General features: G+C 45.5%; 1 protein-coding gene across 1 annotated transcript in view; it reads right to left on the bottom strand.

The window, feature by feature from the left end:
* The window catches only part of LOC134984362 (zinc finger protein 347-like), a 42,640-nt gene that overhangs the window by 8,422 nt on the left and 13,250 nt on the right, over positions 1 to 20,968 (bottom strand). Inside the window, exons 4-5 of the mRNA XM_063949958.1 lie at positions 17,694 to 18,357; positions 15,438 to 15,545 (exon numbers count right to left, since the gene is read on the bottom strand). Of these exons, the coding sequence (XP_063806028.1) occupies positions 15,438 to 15,545; positions 17,694 to 18,357 (772 nt within the window). The remainder of the gene's footprint in view (positions 1 to 15,437; positions 15,546 to 17,693; positions 18,358 to 20,968) is intronic.

The raw sequence follows: 20,968 nt of genomic DNA, 5'->3' as shown, positions 1-20,968 counted from the left end.
TGTCATTTTGAACGGAGTCATCTTGATGTAACCTCCTGACAGCGTACTACTGCTCCTTTTATTTATAGATCATTTGTATTTTCCTATCTCAGAGAGGTCAGTCTCTTTGAAGCCGGCTTACCATGCCTCCCAAAATTTTTCAAAGGTAACAAATCGGCCCCACCTGTCCATCTCTTTGGTACCTCGAATTTAGTTGGTCCTGCTGAGACTGCTACAACATCATCTGCTTCTTCTTGTCAGACGCACAGCCCAGCTGTAATGGCTGAAGACGTCTTAAGACACTCTAGATGGTCCTGTTACTCTACACTCTATACATTCTATGTTATCTGCATTTAAGGACTGAAATAACCTTAGAACTTAACTCTAATATTCAAGCTTTGAGGTCTGATATCAGTGAGATTGGCACTCGTACAGACTAAGATGAAAGAGATTGTTGCGCCTCACAAAGATCTGATTTCAGCACATGACACCCTTCAGGAAGACCCGGTCTCTATTCGTGATAAATTCTTTGACAAAGCTGCAAATCGTTTGGGGAAGCAGTGAAACGCGTTAGGACCCCCCATCAGCACCACTCCAGTTCTCCAAGACTGCCACCGTGTGTCTGAACCAGCCCGGAACCCACGAGCAAACCTCCACCTACCCTAACGAAGATAATCACAGCAATCACCATCTAAATGAGGACATCCATTTCCAGCATGGAAGCACCATCATGGAAGCCTTTCCACCTCTAATACGGTGATCGGTAACTATCAAATAACCGAACTGTGTCAATCTGTGAACAAACCTCTGAGGGACTTGTGGACTTACCAGGGCATTTAATCAGGAACAGACACTTATGGTTTAATATGGAGATGAACTGATCTAGGTGCACATCTGTATTTTTACTTATAATCTTGAGGAGTGAATAATATTCATATTTTATTTGTTTTTTAATAAATTGACAAAGAATTTTAATATATATTGTAAAATATTGTTTATTTCAATCACTTCAATTAATAGCGCTGCCCACCCTCCACATCTTTTCCATTACCCTCAGGAGTGACTCTCCTGTCCATTGGCAGCAGCTTGGTGCAGCAACCCACGCTGAGCGCCTGTTCTTCTTTTTAGAAGTTACCTCTTGCATCTACACATAGTCCCTTCAGGCTGCTAGCATGAGCTGCTTCACCAATTTCGACAATAGAACCAAAAGAAGGCAGACCTATATTTCACAATGGGAATCTTCACAAGGAGAAGCTATAGAAAAACCAAATTGTGAGTTAAAAGAGGAATTTTTCAAGCTAGAGACCCTGTTGAAGTTAGAAATGAAACATTGGTTAGACAGTGTGAACTTACAAAAATACCTAGATAGAAACATGATCCCGAGGGGCCTTAGACTGTTCAAACCCTCAATATTCCAAAGTGATGAACACTTCCAGAAGGAGTGGGAGGACATACTTGATCGGTGCTCTCTCTCCCTTATGGAGGTAGTCATTAAATATAGGAAGGAAAAAACTTCCTCGATTGAGACAGAAATTAAACAACTTAAAACAAACTTAGAACCACATAGCCATACAAGAGAATTTAAAGAAAGGGACCACATAGTCATGGAAAAGGTCGATAAATTTGAACACATGATATTGGAAACCAAATGTAGAAAGTTCAAACGAGATTTGGAGGACTATAAGGAGGGACAAGTGAGAACATATAGGGATAAAGGTAAAACCAGGAACGAAGAACGTTCCAGGCCAAATCAGGGAAATCGACAGTCTAATTATCCCGATAGGAAAAATGATGCCTCCAACAGTAGATATTCTACAGATTATGGAGGTAGACAAAACTCCTATAGATCCACCACCAAACACCCAATAAATAAGGAGTTTAGAGAAAGATCGAACTACTACTCAGATACCTATTCTAACAGGAAAAAAGAGATCAGAAAAGATAGAGTAGAAGATCAACGTGACTCCTCCAACTACATGGGTGCTAGACCAAAAGAAAGGGATGCAAATTCAGAAAGAGCCCCTAACGAAGAACAAAGATTTTTATATCAGCGCCCAAAAAAACCATACAGGGAACCAACCGGGAACCGAGACAGATTTACACCAAAAAGAAGAAAGAGAAGCAGAAGTTCAGAGGAAAGAGAGCAGGGAGACGAGAGAGGCTAAGAAGAGAGAGATCAAAAAATAAAAACAAAATCAGTACTAATAACATTTTTAATTTATCATCTAAACCACTAACAGAAACCTAGATGTCTGTACTAAGTCGAGGTTTAAAATTTGCTCCCACATCCACACCAAATATTTTTTCTTTATTTGTAGAACTAAACAGATTTGTTAGGACGTTGTGTCGAAAACGCCACTTCGCTAAACAAAAACTTATTAAAAATAAAGAGGAAGCATTTCCCATAGTTCTAGATGTAAATGATCACTCAGCAATAGAAACTCTTAATGAGCTATGGGAAGAAAATAACCTTAATTTTATCAAAAAAACAGAAAAATTGTTTGACGTCTCAAGAGAGAGGTTCAAAACTAAATCGAATTTCTTTCCTATCAAATCTAAAGGCTCTAATATTGAAAGCTTCTATAAGACTACTCTTAGCGACTTTAAAAACCTTTGCTCAAATTCAGATAGTAAAACTAGGAAGAATAAATACCCTAATTTAAACAGACGAGAGAAAAAAGCTCTCAAAGACCTCACCCGAGATACATCTATAGTGATCAAAGAGGCGGATAAAGGAGGTGGTTTGGTCATACAAGATAGAGCAGACTGTATCTCTGAAGCAAGACGCCAATTGGATGATATAACTCTCTATAAAAAACTTATGGGCGATCCCACCCAGACCTTTAAAACTCAATTACTGGAACTTTTAGACACAGCACAAATGGAAGGGGTCATCTCCAAAGAAGAATTTAAATTTCTCTACACAGCTCACCCAGTAGTCCCCATCTATTATCACTTACCAAAAATTCACAAATCCCTCACTTCACCCCCGGGGCGTCCCATAATCTCAGGTATAGGGTCCCTCACTTCCAACTTATCATTTTATGTGGATTCATACCTACAGCCACGTGTATCCACTCTCAGATCTCATATCAAAGACACCTCTCATTTTTTAAAACTTATTGATGGATTTAAATGGAAAAATTCCTATAATTTCTTTACTCTGGATGTCCAGAGTCTCTATTCCAATATACCACATGACTTGGGCCTCCAAGTCATCTCCAGACGTTTATGCCTTGATGATGATCTGACAGAGGACCACCGCAAATTTATATTAAATTCCATAGCATTCATACTTCATCACAATCACTTTTTATTTTTGGAAACCCACTATTTACAAGTCATGGGGACCGCCATGGGGACCAGGTTTGCGCCGAGCTACGCCAACCTCTACATGGGGGAGGTTGAGGACACCCTCATCTGGGGGGGGGGGGTTTCGGCACGAACCTGGTCCTCTATGGACGTTATATTGACGACCTATTCATCATCTGGGATGGAGATATTCAATCAGCACTTCTTTTCTTTGATCACCTAAATCACAATTCATACAACTTACAGTTCACTTATACTTTTCACCCCTCCACTATTCACTTCTTGGATGTGACCCTGACAATACAAAATGGCACCATCATAGCCACCAATTACACTAAGGATGTGGGTGCTAACGCCTATTTGCATTATCGAAGTGCCCATTATCCTCCATGGAAACAAAATATTCCAAAAGGACAACTAATCAGGCTTAGACGAAATTGTACAAAAAAAGAAGATTTTGTGATACAAGCAGAAGCTATGCTGGACTCTTTTAAACAGAGAGATTATCCAACTAAGACCCTCCAGATAGCTTTTAAAGAAGTTCTAGCAATGGAGAGAAAAGAGCTATTGGTCCAAAAAGATAAACCCCCAGAACAGCCAAACAGACAGATAGCTTTTATATCCACCTTTAATGACCAATGCTCCGAAATTAAACGGATTATAAAGAAAAATTATAATATTCTTCGGCAGGACCATCTTTTGACAGAAGATCTACCAATAATACCTCAATTTATTTTTAAAAAGAATACATCTTTAAAAACTTTATTAGCACCAAGTTTTCTTAAAAGTGAAAATAAAAGCACTATACGGGAAGCTAAACTTTCTTGGCTTCCACCTAAACCGAAAGGCTTTTATAAATGTGGTGGAGACAGATGTATTACATGTAAACATATACAAACATCTAAATCCAACAATAATCTTCATGAACCTTGGGATATTAGAAGCTTCATCAATTGTAACAGTTCTTATGTTATTTATATACTTATCTGTGGGTGCAATCAGAGATATGTAGGTCGTACAACGAGAAAATTATGGATAAGATTCCTGGAACACCGGAGGAATATCTTAAACCGAATATTAACACACAGTGTATCCAAACACTTTTTGGACGTTCATAATAGCGATCCAGCTAGCTTAAAAATAATAGGAGTAGAACATATACCCACCACTAGTAGAGGTGGAGATCGCTTTAGTAAATTATGCAGACAGGAAGTCTACTGGATGCATAAAATAGGTTCCATCTATCCTGATGGATTAAACGAGGCAGTAGAACTGAATGTGCTACTATGACGGATATCATGACTATATCATCATATTCAATGTTCACATAAGTCTAAAATTCATCTAACATACGCCTACTGACCACCATTAATAAATAGGTGGTATGTTGAAATCTTTATTCACTTAGTAATGTACATTGTGTGTTGTAACTTGAGTAATTCCTTCAATAAGCGTATCCAGAAATTGTGTCTAATATGACTATTGATTATCCTAACCTGTTATTATCAACCAGCCTTATATTATACTGAGCCTCCACTCCTACTATAGATCTTAATACTGCTAGATAGATATATGATAAATATATTTAATACCTTTACACCTTAGTCACATGATACAATTATTGTGAGCTTCATGAAATCTTACACGTCCGATAATAGAACATTATTGTTTCTATTTTGCTTCTCATGTTTGCTGTACTATCACTTTAATGAAATCAGATCCATAGAGATTTATTGGTCAAGTTTTGTAAATGATTGTCATGTCCCAGCTCCTTAGACACGGGACAGCGCCGAGACACATGACCCGGCCGTGTGTCCGACGCGTGTCACGTGACTCGGGGCGCGGACAGGATCCAATTAGTTTATAAGATACCATCAATGGGACAATATCATGTTTGAAATAGAACCATCCAGTAAAGAAATATATCAGCTGCTATATGTGTTAACCCATACTTAGACTGCCAGTAGATGACGTGTCACGTGACTCGCCGCAGGCCCGTCGGGTCACAAGACACGTCACTCGCCGCAGCAGCGTCGGGTCACGTGACGCGTCATGACTAAAAGTAAACAAAAGGGGCGGAAGCAACTGCGGGTGCAACTGCACGTCATCGTGCAGTCATCGGCGCTATGCAACCAGCCAAACATATAGTCATAAACGTCACGGGACAACGAAAGGAAAGTCACGTGAGAGAGTCATAAATCCTCATCAAACTGACCTCCGGGGATAACGGAGTACACTTGCGATCACATGACCGCCCCAGACCAATTAAAGGGTCAGATTTTCTAATTGGCTGAAATTTTTGTCAATCAAATTGAGTCACCAATGGAACTATTTATGATAGAATCACCATAACAACCAGGTGTAAACATATATGATTATTGGTTAAAAACTGCCTAACCTGCACTTCCTGTAATAAGCTCAGAGAAACAAATAAAAATTGTAATATCGTAATAAGCCTTACGAATAATAGAATATGAATTAAATTATTTTATTAGGTCTGCCTTCCTTATATTATACCTATTCTCTAGACATGTTTTGAAGTGATTGAAGAAATTAATTGTCACATGTGTCATCAATCCTCCTCATTAAGAAGGGTATATAAACCCTCACTTCCTACTACATGGTATCCTTTGACAAAGCTGCAAATCGTTTGGGGAAGCAGTGAAACGCGTTAGGACCCCCCATCAGCACCACTCCAGTTCTCCAAGACTGCCACCGTGTGTCTGAACCAGCCCGGAACCCACCAGCAAACCTCCACCTACCCTAACGAGGATAATCACAGCAATCACCATCTAAATGAGGACATCCATTTCCAGCATGGAAGCACCATCATGGAAGCCTTTCCACCTCTAATACGGTGATCGGTAACTATCAAATAACCGAACTGTGTCAATCTGTGAACAAACCTCTGAGGGACTTGTGGACTTACCAGGGCATTTAATCAGGAACAGACACTTATGGTTTAATATGGAGATGAACTGATCTAGGTGCACATCTGTATTTTTACTTATAATCTTGAGGTGTGAATAATATTCATATTTTATTTGTTTTTTAATAAATTGACAAAGAATTTTAATATATATTGTAAAATATTGTTTATTTCAATCACTTCAATTAATAGCGCTGCCCACCCTCCACATTGATTTAGAAGACTGCTCTCGGAGAAATAATATCAGAATAATGGGGGTCATTCCGAGTTGTTCGCTCGTTATTTTTCTTTCGCAACAGGGCGATTAGTCGCTAATGCGCATGCGCAATGTCTGCAGTGCGACTGCGCCAAGTAATTTTGCTATGCAGTTAGGTATTTTACTCACGGCATTACAAGGTTTTTTCTTCGTTCTGGTGATCGCATGTGATTGACAGGAAGTGGGTGTTTCTGGGCGGAAACTGGCTGTTTTATGGGAGTGTGTAAAAAAACGCTACAGTTTCTGGAAAAAACGCGGGAGTGGCTGGAGAAACGGAGGAGTGTCTGTGCGGACGCTGGGTGTGTTTGTGACGTCAAACCAGGAACGACAAGCACTGAACTGATCGCAGATGCCGAGTAAGTCTGGAGCTACTCAGAAACTGCTAAGAAGCGTCTATTCGCAATTTTGCTAATCTTTCGTTCGCAATTTTGATAAGCGAAGATTCACTCCCAGTAGGCGGCGGCTTAGCGTGTGCAAAGCTGCTAAAAGCAGCTTGCGAGCGAACAACTCGGAATGAGGGCCAGTGGGCGTTCCGGATTCTGCTACAAATACTGAGCTTTGTGATTATGCCACGGTTCTCTTTTCAGAAACTTTCACTGAAGGCTTCTGCCGCTGACCTTCTTATTGATAGGATCCATAGACTCCCAAAGTCCAACCAGGCCCCTATCCAAGCACCGAGGGACACTCTGCTTAGGGTCCACTTTTTTCATATTAAAGAACTCATTCTATAGGCTGCTTTGTCTTCCTCATCCACAGCTGAGTGCCTGGATAATCTGTAGATATTTCCGGATATTTCTCCTGTGACGCTGGCCAAAAGGCGTCTATTCCACCCAAGGAAATGTATAATACAAATGGGGCTTTCCTACTAAGCTTATTGTAATGCGAAACTGAGCCCTCACAGTGATACCATCAACCGAGGATTTTAATACCTACCAATTATTCCTTTTCTTGTAGTCTGTAGGGGATACTGGGATGGTCTTAGTACCATGGGGTATAGATGGGGTCCATTGGAGCCTGGCAATTTAAAACTTCTTCAGAGTGTGCTGGCTCCACCCTTCTATGCCCCTCCTGTAGACTCAGTCCAGGAAAACGGTGCCCGAGGAGACGGACATACTTTGAAAGGCGGAAAAGAGACAGGAAAGTGGTGAGAGAACGAACCAGCACACAACATAACAAGAGGATAGCAACACTAACCACAACTTGAAAATAGGGACAGCAAAAGCAGACCCAAACTACAACACACAAGAACTCTTGCTGGAAAATATCAAAGCACAGAGGCGGGATGCCCAGTATCCCCTATGGACTACGAGAAAGGATTTACCGGTAGGTATTAAAATCCTATTTTCTCTCATGTCCAAGGGGATACTGGGATGGTCTTAGTACCATGGGCAAGTTCCAAAACTCCAAACTGGGTGGAAGAGTGCTGAGACCCCATCAAAACTGATTGACCAAACTGAAGGTCCTCAGTAGCCAAGGTGTTGAACCTTTAAAACTTTACAGCGTGTTCGAATCCAACCAAGTAGCTGCCCAGCATAACTGCAAAGCCAAGACACCCCGGGCAGCCACCTAGGAAGAACCCACTGACCGTGTGGAGTGGGCCTGAACAGACCTCGGAAGCGGCAAAGCTGCCGAAGAGTGAGCCTGTTGGATCATAAGCCTGATCCAACACACAATAGACTACTTCGAAGCAGGACAACCAATCTTTGAAGCATCATAGAGAACAAAAAGCGAGTCTGATTTTCTGAGACGAGCTGGACTCTTGACATAAATCTCCAAAGCCTGAACACCGTCCAAGGACATTGGTGTAACAGACGTGCCAGTGACAACCAGAACCACCATTGGCCAATTGATATGAAATGCTGACACCACCTTAGACAAGAATGTCTAGCGAGTTTTAAGCAATGCTCTATCCTCATGAAACACCACAGATGGACTCTTACAGAATAAGGCCTCTAATTCCAAAACACGCCTCACTGAGGCCAAGGACAACATGATAGCCTGCCATGTCAAATACTCCATGTCCACCTTGTGTAAATGTTCAATCAAACCGATTGGAGAAAGGCCAGAACCAAATTGAGAACTCATGGCGCTGTGGGAGGAACAAAGGGTGGTCGAATATAAAGGACACCCGTCAAGAACATCTGGACCACTGGGAGAACAGCCAATTGTTCCCTGGAAGAAAAAGACAAGGCTGACATTTGAACTTTTATGGAGCCTAAACATAGGCCCACATCCACAACAGCCTGCAGGAAGTGCAAGAAATGTCCCAGATGAAAATCCATAGCAGAATACTGTTGACCCTCACACCAAGAGACACATTTCTTCCATATGCAATGGTAATGTTTCGATGCAACCATCTGGCCGGTTTGGAGCATAGTCGAGATAACCTTGCCCGGAATCTCTTTCCTGGCAAAAATCCTCCCAATATACTTCCATTGCATCAAACGTAGCCGTGGTAAGTCTGGATAGATGAACGGCCCTTGTGTAAGACGATCATTCTGAATTGGCAGAGGCCAGGGGCCTATAAGTAATAAGGATAGAATGTCTACATACCAGGACCTGCGGTGCCAGTCTGGGGCAATCAGAATTGTCTGAACCCTGTCCCTTTAAGTCCTTTGAGAACTCTTGGAATTAGAGGAACTGGAGGGAACAAGTACACTAACCGGTAAATCCACGGTGTCGCCAGAGCGTCTACTGCTGCGGCCTGTGGATCCCTCATCCCAGAACAGTAACACAGAAACTTCTTGGTGAGCTGAGAAACCAACAAGTTGATTTGCGGGTAGCCCGACCGATTAAATATCTGCTGAAACACTTGCGGGTAGAGGCCCCATTCCCCCAGGTGCAGATCGTGTCTACTGAGGAAGTCTGATCACCAATTGTCTACTCCCGGAATGAATATGGCGGAAATGGCCTTGGGATTCCGCTCCACACAGAGGAGTATCTGTGACACCTCCCTCATTGCAGCTCTGCTCTTTGGACCTCCTTGTTGGTTTATGTACGTCACAGTTGGTGCGTTTTCCGACCATACCTGTATGGCCTAATACTGAAGGAAATAAAGAGGTCAGCAGAAGGGCATTGTAAATCGCCCTGAGTTCCAAAACATTTATCGGAAGGGAAGCCTCTTGATCAGACCACCTTCATTGGAACCGAGCCCCTAGGGTCACTGCACCACAACCATGGAGGCTTGCATCCATTGTCAGCAGAATCCAATGATGAATTCCAAAGTGTAGACCCTCTGGAAGGGAGATCAGCAACCACCACAATTGGGAAATCCTGGCGTTTGGTGAAAGGCATATCATCTGGCGCATGTGCAGATGTGACCCAGACCATTTTTCCAGCAGATCCAGCTGGAATGGTCATGCATGGAATCTTCCGTACCGAATTGCGTCGTAGGAGGCCATCATCTTTCCCAGTAAGCTTATGCAAAGATGTACCGAAACTTTGTTCAGCTTCAAAATGGAACATACCATTATCTGAATTATCTTTGCCTTGTCCACAGGAAGGAGCACCTTCTGAGAAACCGTGTCCAGTATCATTACCAGGAACTGAAGCCTCTGCGTAGGTTCTAAGTGGGATTTCTGCAGATTGAGAATTCACCCATGATCCCTGAGTAGTCTGTGCTCTGAATATAGCCATTATGAGGAGATCGTCCAGGTATGCAACAATGTTCACTTCCTGCTTGCGGAGTTGTAGCAACATCTCTGTCATCACCCCTGATAACACCCTCTGTGCCGTTGAGAGACTGAAAGGCAAGGCCTGGACCTGGTAGTGACTGTCCTGCAATGCAAACTTGAGGTAAGCCTGAAGAGGTGGCCATATTGGGATGTGAAGATACGCATCCTTAATATCCAGAGAAACCAGGAATTCCCCTTCTTCCATGTCATGCTTGGTTTGAGTTGGGGATCGGACGACTGATAATTGACTGAGGGAGCAGCTATCGGCAAAGGCAGGAAACGAGGTGGCTGAATGTAGTTCTTACTCATGGATTGAAGACTTAGGCCTGAAGATGTAGAGGGGTAGGCAATGAGGACAATGACAAAGAATGATACACTGAAGAAAGAGGAATTCAGTTTTAATGAGACCTCAATCATACACAACGACTAGGAGAGAAGTCTGAGAGAATTCTGAAAGATGGAAGGTTAGTTATTTGTAAATGATGCTGAAGAACATGGAATGAAGAAGTGACTTGTGATTTGTAAGCGATGCTGAAGAGAGGATCGCTGTGAGCACCATCAGCAAACGGAGACCCTCTAGCAGATAGAGGGACCAGTGGTTAAACCACAAGAGCAGGTGGACTGGGAGCAAAGGACTGCAATAACAGAACTGACCACCAGGCGGACACAACAGAGCCAGGATACCAGGGGTTAACCTGGGAGCGCAGGGCATCTTACAGCAGCAAGTAACTTGAAGTACTGGCAACATAGCTAAGCATCAACCCCTTTTTATAAGGGAAGCCTGTACTGGATTGGCTGGACGCGAACTGGGACACCTATTGACTTGGATTGTTCTCCAACATGGTGGCTCCCTGCACAGAGGACACATGTGGAACCAGCACACAGCCACTACCTCTGGCCTCAGCCTCCCAGACGCCGCACTCCAGCAACAGGACACTTGGAAACAGACACCTCCGGCTGCCATGCTTCCCTCCCCAGGACCCGGACCTCGGCCTCCAGACACCTGGCAGCCGCACCAGAGGACCTCGCTGCTGTAGCTCCTATCCATCGCAGCGACACCAGCAGGTTAAGAGGAAGCTAAGAGGAAGGCCGCAGGGACCAGAACCAGTGGTAAGACTCCGGATGCTGACAGTACCCCCCTTTTTAGGGTGGTCTCCGAACACCCACGCTGCTTAGTGGGATTCTTGGCATGAAAGGCACAACCTAGTCTTGGAGCATGAACATCCTCTGCAGCCACCCAAGATCTTTCCTCCGGACCATATCCCCTCCAATCTATGAGATACTGGAGATGACCATACCTCTTGCGGAAGTCAAGAAACATGAACCTCGAATTCCTCATTTTGAGCAGCTTGAACCTTGGGAGGTTAAGGGAAAGATGCCCGAAAATGATTTAGTACAGGAGGCTTTAGCAGAGAAATGTGAAAGGCATTGGGAATCTTAATAGGATACGGACCGATGAATTTTACTTTCTGGTAGGAACTTTGAGTCTGAGGTTTTTGGTGGATATCCAAACACAATCTCCCACTTTGAGACTAGGAACAGCCCTATGTTTCCGATCAGCGTAGGTCTTTTATTTCTGGGAAGTCTTAAGTAGTGCCTTTTGAATTTGTCTCCAAATCTTAGTGAACTGACGAAAAGCGGATTCAGCAGCAGGAACCTCAAGAGGTGGGAGAGGAAGGAACTCGTGGATGAAAACTATAGTTAATTAAGAAAGGAGTGGAATTGGTAGAAGAATGATATAGGTTATTGTATGCAAACTCAGTGTCACGATCCGGGTATCTGGACGCCATTACTTACCCTTCAGATGCCTCCTAAGGCTGGCTCAGCGTTCCAGGACTGGATCCCATCTGTTACACTGATGTGAACATTCCTGCCTCCTCTCCTGTCACTCTGAGACGCGGTCACTGCAACGCCTGTTACATCCGGAATGGCGTCTCCCGCGGCCTCCGCCGCTGTTCCTGAGTTTCTACATGCAGAATGTCAGAGTGGTGATTACGTCAGCTGCGGCCTCCACTGTGCCCGCGTGGTTAAATGTGCACTTATCAGTCTGGCGTCTCCTGTCTCCTGTGGCCGGCGCCGCCATTACTGTTTTAATTCCCACATGGATTACAAACCAAACTTCCCTCCAAGTGTCTGCATGGGCGCAGCCATCTTGGATTCTGTCATCTGTTAATTTCCACCAATCTGTTGTTTGTAATGTTAATCTGCATAATTGCCTAGCCAATCCCTTCCTTGCTGCAGATATAAGTAATCTGTGCCTGAGCAAGGAAGGCGTCAGTGTTTTGGTTGTCAAACCTAGTTCCAGTTTGTCTCTCTCCTGTGGTTGTTTTCCAGGTTCAAGCTCCTATCTCCACACTTCCACTTAAGAGACCCGCACCAGCATTCCACCTGCGGTGTAGCCTGACTCTCCTATCTTCTTGGATTCATCTGTTTCCAGCTACAGATCTACCTGCTTTCAGTATCCAGCTTCCAGCAGAGGTCAGCTCTTCTTAAAGTGCCGGTACCCTTTTCTGCAGATTATCATTTATCACCGGCATTATAATTTCACCGCTCCCAAGCTCCAAACATCACTTCATATTTCATCGCTCTCAAGCTACATTTATTATTTAACTGGTTCCAGCCAGTATCCACTCCGTGCCAACATCAGTCTGGTTCCAGCCAGTACCCACAGCAGCCGTTTTATCCATAGCAGCCCAGCTTTTCCTGGAACACCAGCTGGTACGATCCTGGGCCATCTCCATTGCTACAGTCGGGCCTGGTAAGGACTTTCCAACTAGAAGATTATAAGAACTATCTCACACTACCAGAGCCCTGTGGCTCTTGCCACCCTGTAGTACCCAGGAACTGTATTTATCCTCTGCTGATTTTTATGTTTTCTTTTTACTGCTGCTGTGTTACAGAGTTTGTCATAAATAAACATCATTGACTTTTACCCTGGTTGTCGTGGTCACGCCTTCGGGCAGTTCTTCTACATGTTACTTACTAGGGGCCTGATACAACCTCCCAGGTTCCGTTACATCTCAGCCCCTACAACTGAGGCTGCCTCCCGTCAGCTCAGGCCCTCAGTTGTGACACTCAGCAAATGGGAGGTAATCCATCCAGTCTTCCTGAGCAGGGGACATGAACATCCGTAAGAAAGTTTCCAGATCTTGGTCGACTCTTTCAGTCTGTCCGTCAGTCTGGGGATGGTAGGCTGAAGAGAAGTTCAACTTGATTCCTAGGACAGAGCTGAGAGCTTTCCAGAACTTGGCGACGAATTGAGGACCCTGATCAGAAACTAGTTCCTGTGGAAGGCCATGCAAATGAAAATTGTATGAGAAAAACAATTTGGATAGCTGAGGAGCAAAGGGAAGACCAGTGAGGAGTATGAAGTAAGCCATCTTCGAAAATCATTCCACAATGACCCAAATGGTGTTGTGCCCTCTGGAGACTGGCAAATTGGTTATGAAATCCATGGAAATGTGAGTCCAAGGCTTTTGAGGTGTTGGAAGTGGATGAATAAGACCCGAGGGAGATGTTCGTGGACTTTTATGTTGAACACACTTGGAACAGGCAGCTACAAATTCAAAGACATCCGTTGTAAGATGAAGCCACCAGTAGAATCGCTGAATGAACCTGAGAGTCTTAAGACCACCAACATGACCCAAGAAAGATGAAGGGTGAGCCCACGTAAGCAATTTCCTGCAAAATTTTGGTGCTACAAAAGTTCTCGGAGGAGGAGGTAGAGGAACAGTACGAGTTGAAGCACATGAAGCCGGATTCAGAATAAATTGTTTCTCAGAGGAGAGTGAATCATCCGTTTGAAAAGAACGAGAAAGTGCATCTGTTCTTCGATTTAAGGTTCCTAGGTGGTTAAAGACTTTGAAGGAGAATCGAGAGAAGAAGAGAGCCCACCTGGCTTGCCATGGGTTTAAACAATAGGTTTAAGCCATCATAGAAGGACTTAGAGACGGGATGGGAGAAGATTCTGAATGATCAGGACTGGGGCTCAATGTTAGTTGATTAGGAAGAATAAAAGGTCTCAAATCAGTTTGAGAGGTTTCCTGTTGAGGACGAGGTTTAGCTTTCTTATGAGTTGATATTCCAGTTCTGCCCATTCTTCAGCATAACATTATGGAGATCAGAGAACAAGGTCAGGAGGCCAGAAGCGACATAGCAGAAGTGTCAGGTCAGGTCTTGTCTGTGTCCCCAGAGGGGGCGCTAGTGGGTCAGTGGAGGTAGATGGGAGAAAACGAGGAGGCTGGATGATGTTTCTGCGCATGAGCGCAATGGTATTTATTATACAGGAGGTAAACAATACGGCAGCAGAAATGATAATAAATGCAAATGTCAGTTATACAGCGTGATAGCTGAAAGTCTATTGAAACAGGTGAATAATGACTTGAAGAAATAATGTCCAGTAATGATAATAACAGATGGGAAGGTAACTTGAAATGATATTCTGGTATAGGAACCAGTGCAGGTTGAATCATGGAACTTAACAGTGATGTTTGTAGTATGGCAAACCTGATAGCAGAGGCAGGAGTCTGACTGTGTCCACAGTGCAGGTGGAGAAGCACTGACAGCGAGCAAGCTGTATCACAGGTGAGAGATGGAACACACCTGGAGTCAGTCTCTACTGCAGGCTGAAGCACACCAGGTAATGATGGGTGTGAAGCCTTTTGATGAAGACAGGTATTGCTGGGACTTGAAGTTCCACGGAGCAGAGTGAAGTTACCAGGAGTACAAAGTCTCTTGAGAATAGCCAGGTACACGGAGGAGACAGGAACCAGATCCTTTCACATGAGTCTCAGGAGTGACACAAAGTCCAGGATACCTGCAGACTGGACCTGCAGCTACATATATACCCCCTGGTAAACAGTCATTGGGTGAATGAGGAAAAGTGGGTGCGGCCAAGCACCGGATTGGCCGCCGCTTGCTGAGCATTGGAGACTGTCATGGCGGCGCCCATGCCGCAGCCCAGCGGGAACGCGGCGCGCTACACGCCGCCGTCACGGAGGCGCTCTCAGGCCCACAATGGCGTCCGATGGCAGGGACGTGAACCACAGGTGACCGCAGGGAGCCAGGACGGAGTCCGCAGCGGCGGACAGATGTCAGCCGGGTGAGTCGATTCCTGACAGTACCCCCCCCTTTAAGGGTGGGCACCGAACACCCACGTGGTTTGGAAGGATGAGTGTTGTGGAAGACACGGACCAGCCTTGGAGCATGGACATCCAACGAATTCACCCAGCTTCTCTCCTCAGGACCATAACCAGACCAATCGACAAGATATTGAAGTCGTCCGTACCGGCAACGGGAATCCAGAATCTTTCCAATCTCGAATTCCACGCCCCGCTGAGTTCGAATTTTGGGACCAACTGGAAGAGCTTTCTGGAAACGATTTAGGACTAAAGGTCTGAGGAGAGAAACATGAAAAGCATTAGGTATTCGCAGAGAAGGTGGTAATTTCAGTTTGTAGGCCACAGGGTTGATGACCCTTTCGACAGGAAAGGGGCCAATGAAACGTGGTGCAAATTTCATAGACGGGACCCTGAGACGGAGGTTCCGGGTAGACAGCCAAACCTTGTCCCCAGGTTTTAGGCAAGGAACTGCACGTCTTTTGCGATCAGCAAAGTGTTTATACCGGCTGGAGGCCTTTTTGAGAGAAGTGTGGATCTTCCTCCAAATGGAAGAAAACTGACTCAGAGCAGAAGTGGCGGCAGGAACATCCATGTTAGGAAGCTCTTGAAAGTCTGGGACACGAGGATGTTGTCCATACACTGCAAAGAATGGAGTCGTCTCAGTAGCAGTGTGGTAGCGGAAGTTGTGGGCAAACTCGGCCCATGGAAGCAGGTCAAACCAGTCATCCTGGGAAGATGAAACATACAACCTTAAAAATGTCTCTAGATCTTGGTTTACCCTTTCTGTCTGCCCATTCGTCTGCGGGTGGTAAGATGACGAAAACTTTAGTTCGACTTGCATTGCAGAACAGAGAGCCCTCCAAAACCTCGCTACAAACTGTACACCTCTATCGGATATTATTTCTGAGGGTAGACCATGTAAGCGGAAAATCTCCCGTAGGAAGATTTGGGCAAGTTTTGGGGCAGAAGGGAGACCCTGGAGAGGAACAAAATGGGCCATCTTGGTAAATCTGTCCACTACAACCCAGATGGTATTGTATCCTTGAGAAGGAGGAAGGTCGGAGATAAAGTCCATGGACAGGTGCGACCAGGGGCGACTAGGAACAGACAATGGTTGTAACTGACCTGCTGGAGACTGACGAGGAGTCTTGTGCTGCACACACTTAGGACAGGATGCCACGAAATCCTTGATGTCAGCTTTCATCTTTGGCCACCAGTATGTCTCAGAGAGGAACTTGAAGGTTTTCAGAACCCCGGGATGACCAGTGAACTTGGATTGATGGGCCCAAGACAGCAACTTGGGACGGAGTTCTGGGGAAACAAAAGTCTTACCAGGAGGAGGAGCTGGGGAGACTTGAGTTGCAGCAAATACCACAGGACTCAGAATGGAATGTGGAACTGAGTCAGGCGTTTCCTCTTCGGATTCCATAGACCGGGATAAGGCGTCAGCTTTAACATTCTGCGAACCTGGACGGAAATGAAGCTTAAAGTTAAAACGTGAGAAAAACATAGACCACCTGGACTGGCGAGGATTAAGACACTGGGCTGCCTTTAAATACAGCAGATTTTTATGATCCGTGTAGATGTTGAACGGATGTTTGGCCCCTTCCAGGAGATACCTCCATTCCTCGAGGGCCAGCTTAATCGCCAGTAGTTCTTGATCTCCAATGGAATAGTTAGCTTCTGCAGGGAGGAATTTACGAGAAAAAAATCCACAGGGGTGAATCTTCCCATCAGTTCCCTTCTGGGAGAGAACCGCTCCAACTCCCACTGTAGAGGCATCCACCTCTAACTCGAACGGTCTGTCTACATCTGGCTGGGACAGAACTGGAGCAGACATAAAGGCCAGCTTGATCTTCTGAAAGGCCGCTAAAGCCTCTTCAGGCCAGTTGGAATGGTTTGCCCCTTTCCGAGTTAGGTTGGTAATAGGAGCGATGAGAGTGGAGAATCCCCGAATAAATTTCCTATAGTAGTTGGCAAATCCCAGGAATCGCTGAATAGACTTGAGAGAGTTTGGAATGGACCAATTGGCAATGGCTTCCAATTTTGTCGGGTCCATCTGAAGATCCGATCCGGAAATTATATATCCCAGGAAGGGTATAGAGGAAACTTCAAAGGTACACTTGGATAGTTTACCGTAGAGCCGGTTCTCACAAAGACGTCGGAGAACTTCACGGACTTGTAGACGATGAGAGGGAAGATCTTGTGAGAAGATGAGAATATCATCCAGATAAACTACGAGATATTTATACAGAACATCACGAAAGATTTCGTTCACAAAGTGCTGGAATACTGCTGGGGCATTACTCAACCCGAATGGCATTACCAGGTACTCGTAATGACCATCTCGAGTGTTAAAAGCTGTCTTCCATTCATCACCACTCCGGATTCTGATGAGATTGTAGGCACCGCGAAGATCTAACTTGGTGAAGATGCGGGCTCCTTTAACTCTGTCAAATAATTCGGTGATAAGTGGTAATGGGTAACTATTTTTAATGGTAATGTCATTAAGACCCCGGTAGTCAATGCATGGACGCAGTCCTCCATCCTTCTTTTTGACAAAGAAGAAGCCTGCACCAGCTGGTGATGATGAAGGTCGGATGAATCCCTTCTGTAAATTTTCCCTGATATACTCGCTCATCGCTTCCGTTTCGGGAACAGATAGTGGATAGGTACGCCCCCTAGGTGGCTTCTTGCCGGGAAGGAGATCGATAGGACAATCCCATTCTCTATGGGGCGGCAGGACATCTGCGGCTTTTTCACTGAAGACGTCTGAGAAATCTTGATAAACCGCAGGAAGACTTGACTGTGTTTTGACCTCAGTAGACTTTATAGGACAGATTTGGGCTAGACAGGACTGATGGCAATGTGAACCCCAAGAAGAGAGTTGTAACGTTGACCAGTCAAACTGTGGGTTGTGTAGCTGAAGCCAGGGCATGCCCAGCACGATCTCTTGGGTGGCTTGAGGAATGACTAGGAACTTAATTAATTCAGAGTGTAAGACCCCAACTCCCAAAACCACTGGTGCAGTCTGGTGAGAGATATTCCCCTTGGGGATACGGCTACCATCCACGGCGGTAATATAGACTGGGGAAGAAAGTTCACATACAGGCAAACAAAATTTATTTACCGCAGCTTGGGTGATGAAGTTTCCTGCAGCTCCACAGTCCACTAAAGCAGATACAGCTTGAAGCCCAACTGAAGTCTCCAAAGTCACAGGAAGGATTAGATCTTGACTAGAAGGAGCTTGACTAGAAGATCCCAACTTGACTCCTCCTTTGCAAGTTAGGATCTGGCGTTTCCCGAACGCACTGTGCAGGAGTTAATCTGGTGGCCTGCAGCCGCACAATATAGACATAGTCTCTCTCTCATTCTTCTTGACCGCTCCTCAGGAGTTAGGCGGGACCTATTTATTTGCATAGGCTCATCTGAAGGTGGAGACTGCAACTGTACGGAAGGTATCATCCTTAATCTGCGGGGCTCACTCCGGGCACGTTCATTATTGCGTTCGCGGATGCGAGAGTCCAACTTGATACACAAAGAAATTAAATCAGACAACTGCTCAGGGAGATCACGGGTCGCCAGTTCATCCTTGATCCGATCCGAGAGTCCATGCCAGAAAGCTGCTACCAGAGCTTGGTTGTTCCACTGGATCTCTGCAGCCAACGTCTGGAACTGGATGACATATTGTCCCATGCTTCGGGTACCTTGACGAAGTTGGATCAGGTCTGCCGAAGCTGATGTTGCACGACCAGGCTCGTCAAAGATCCGTCTGAAGGTTGACACAAATTCTGCATAGTTGTTAATCAGAGGGTCGGCACGTTCCCACAGAGGAGACACCCAACTCAAAGCAGATCCGGAAAGTAGAGAGATGATGTAGGCAACCTTGGATCTAGACGTGGGGAAATTATGTGACAACAATTCGAATTGGATTTCACATTGGTTAAGAAACCCACGACATAACTTGGGGCTGCCATCATACTTGCTTGGCACGGGCAGGTGCAGACGTGACACTGGAGCTGATGCAGCCGGCATAGGAGAACTCACAGTACTGGCAGGTGCTGGAGTAACAGGAACTGAAGAAGTGTGTACACTAGGCAGGGATTGCTGTAGTGTATCTATCCGGGAGGACATCCCTTGCAGGAATTGGAACATCTGCTGCTGCGCAGCCTCTTGACCATCCAGACGGGAGACCAGGTTTTGCAAGGCCTCTGACCCCACACTCCGTCCACCATCCGAGTCCATCGATCCTGGACTTACTGTCAGGTCAGGTCTTGTCTGTGTCCCCAGAGGGGGCGCTAGTGGGTCAGTGGAGGTAGATGGGAGAAAACGAGGAGGCTGGATGATGTTTCTGCGCATGAGCGCAATGGTATTTATTATACAGGAGGTAAACAATACGGCAGCAGAAATGATAATAAATGCAAATGTCAGTTATACAGCGTGATAGCTGAAAGTCTATTGAAACAGGTGAATAATGACTTGAAGAAATAATGTCCAGTAATGATAATAACAGATGGGAAGGTAACTTGAAATGATATTCTGGTATAGGAACCAGTGCAGGTTGAATCATGGAACTTAACAGTGATGTTTGTAGTATGGCAAACCTGATAGCAGAGGCAGGAGTCTGACTGTGTCCACAGTGCAGGTGGAGAAGCACTGACAGCGAGCAAGCTGTATCACAGGTGAGAGATGGAACACACCTGGAGTCAGTCTCTACTGCAGGCTGAAGCACACCAGGTAATGATGGGTGTGAAGCCTTTTGATGAAGACAGGTATTGCTGGGACTTGAAGTTCCACGGAGCAGAGTGAAGTTACCAGGAGTACAAAGTCTCTTGAGAATAGCCAGGTACACGGAGGAGACAGGAACCAGATCCTTTCACATGAGTCTCAGGAGTGACACAAAGTCCAGGATACCTGCAGACTGGACCTGCAGCTACATATATACCCCCTGGTAAACAGTCATTGGGTGAATGAGGAAAAGTGGGTGCGGCCAAGCACCGGATTGGCCGCCGCTTGCTGAGCATTGGAGACTGTCATGGCGGCGCCCATGCCGCAGCCCAGCGGGAACGCGGCGCGCTACACGCCGCCGTCACGGAGGCGCTCTCAGGCCCACAATGGCGTCCGATGGCAGGGACGTGAACCACAGGTGACCGCAGGGAGCCAGGACGGAGTCCGCAGCGGCGGACAGATGTCAGCCGGGTGAGTCGATTCCTGACAAGAAGTATTGAAGTGTGGAAATAGGGAGACATCAGTGAGCATAGACCCACAGTGGCCATCGGTTACAGAAACATTGTGAGGTCAGTTGTTTATGGGTAATAGCAAGAAGATGCCATCCTTGAGCGGTAAAGTAATTTATATGAGCCAGCAACTGGAGCCTGCTACTGTCCTGGACACATGGACTGTTACTGTCCCGATCCGGGTATCTGGATGCCATTACCTGCCGTTCAGGTGTCTTCTGAGACTGGCCCAGCGTTCCAAGTCCGGATCTCATCTGTGTCAACACTCGGCACATCCCTCCTGTCATTCTGAGACACTACCACAGCGGCGCCATGTTTGAATCCAACATGGCGTCTCCCGTCCTCCGCCGCCGTTCCTGTGTTATTGCTGCAGGTTCTCAGTATAGTGTATCATGCCTGCCGCGGCCTCTGCTGCCCTCCAAGTGTCTCAGCATATAACTGTCATCTGGTGTCTCCTGTCC

The sequence above is a fragment of the Pseudophryne corroboree genome (genome assembly GCF_028390025.1).
Source record: "Pseudophryne corroboree isolate aPseCor3 chromosome 3 unlocalized genomic scaffold, aPseCor3.hap2 SUPER_3_unloc_5, whole genome shotgun sequence".
In the NCBI taxonomy this organism is placed as follows: Eukaryota; Metazoa; Chordata; class Amphibia; order Anura; family Myobatrachidae; genus Pseudophryne; species Pseudophryne corroboree.
Note: the sequence above shows the minus strand (reverse complement) of the source record. Positions and strands in the feature narration are given on the sequence as shown.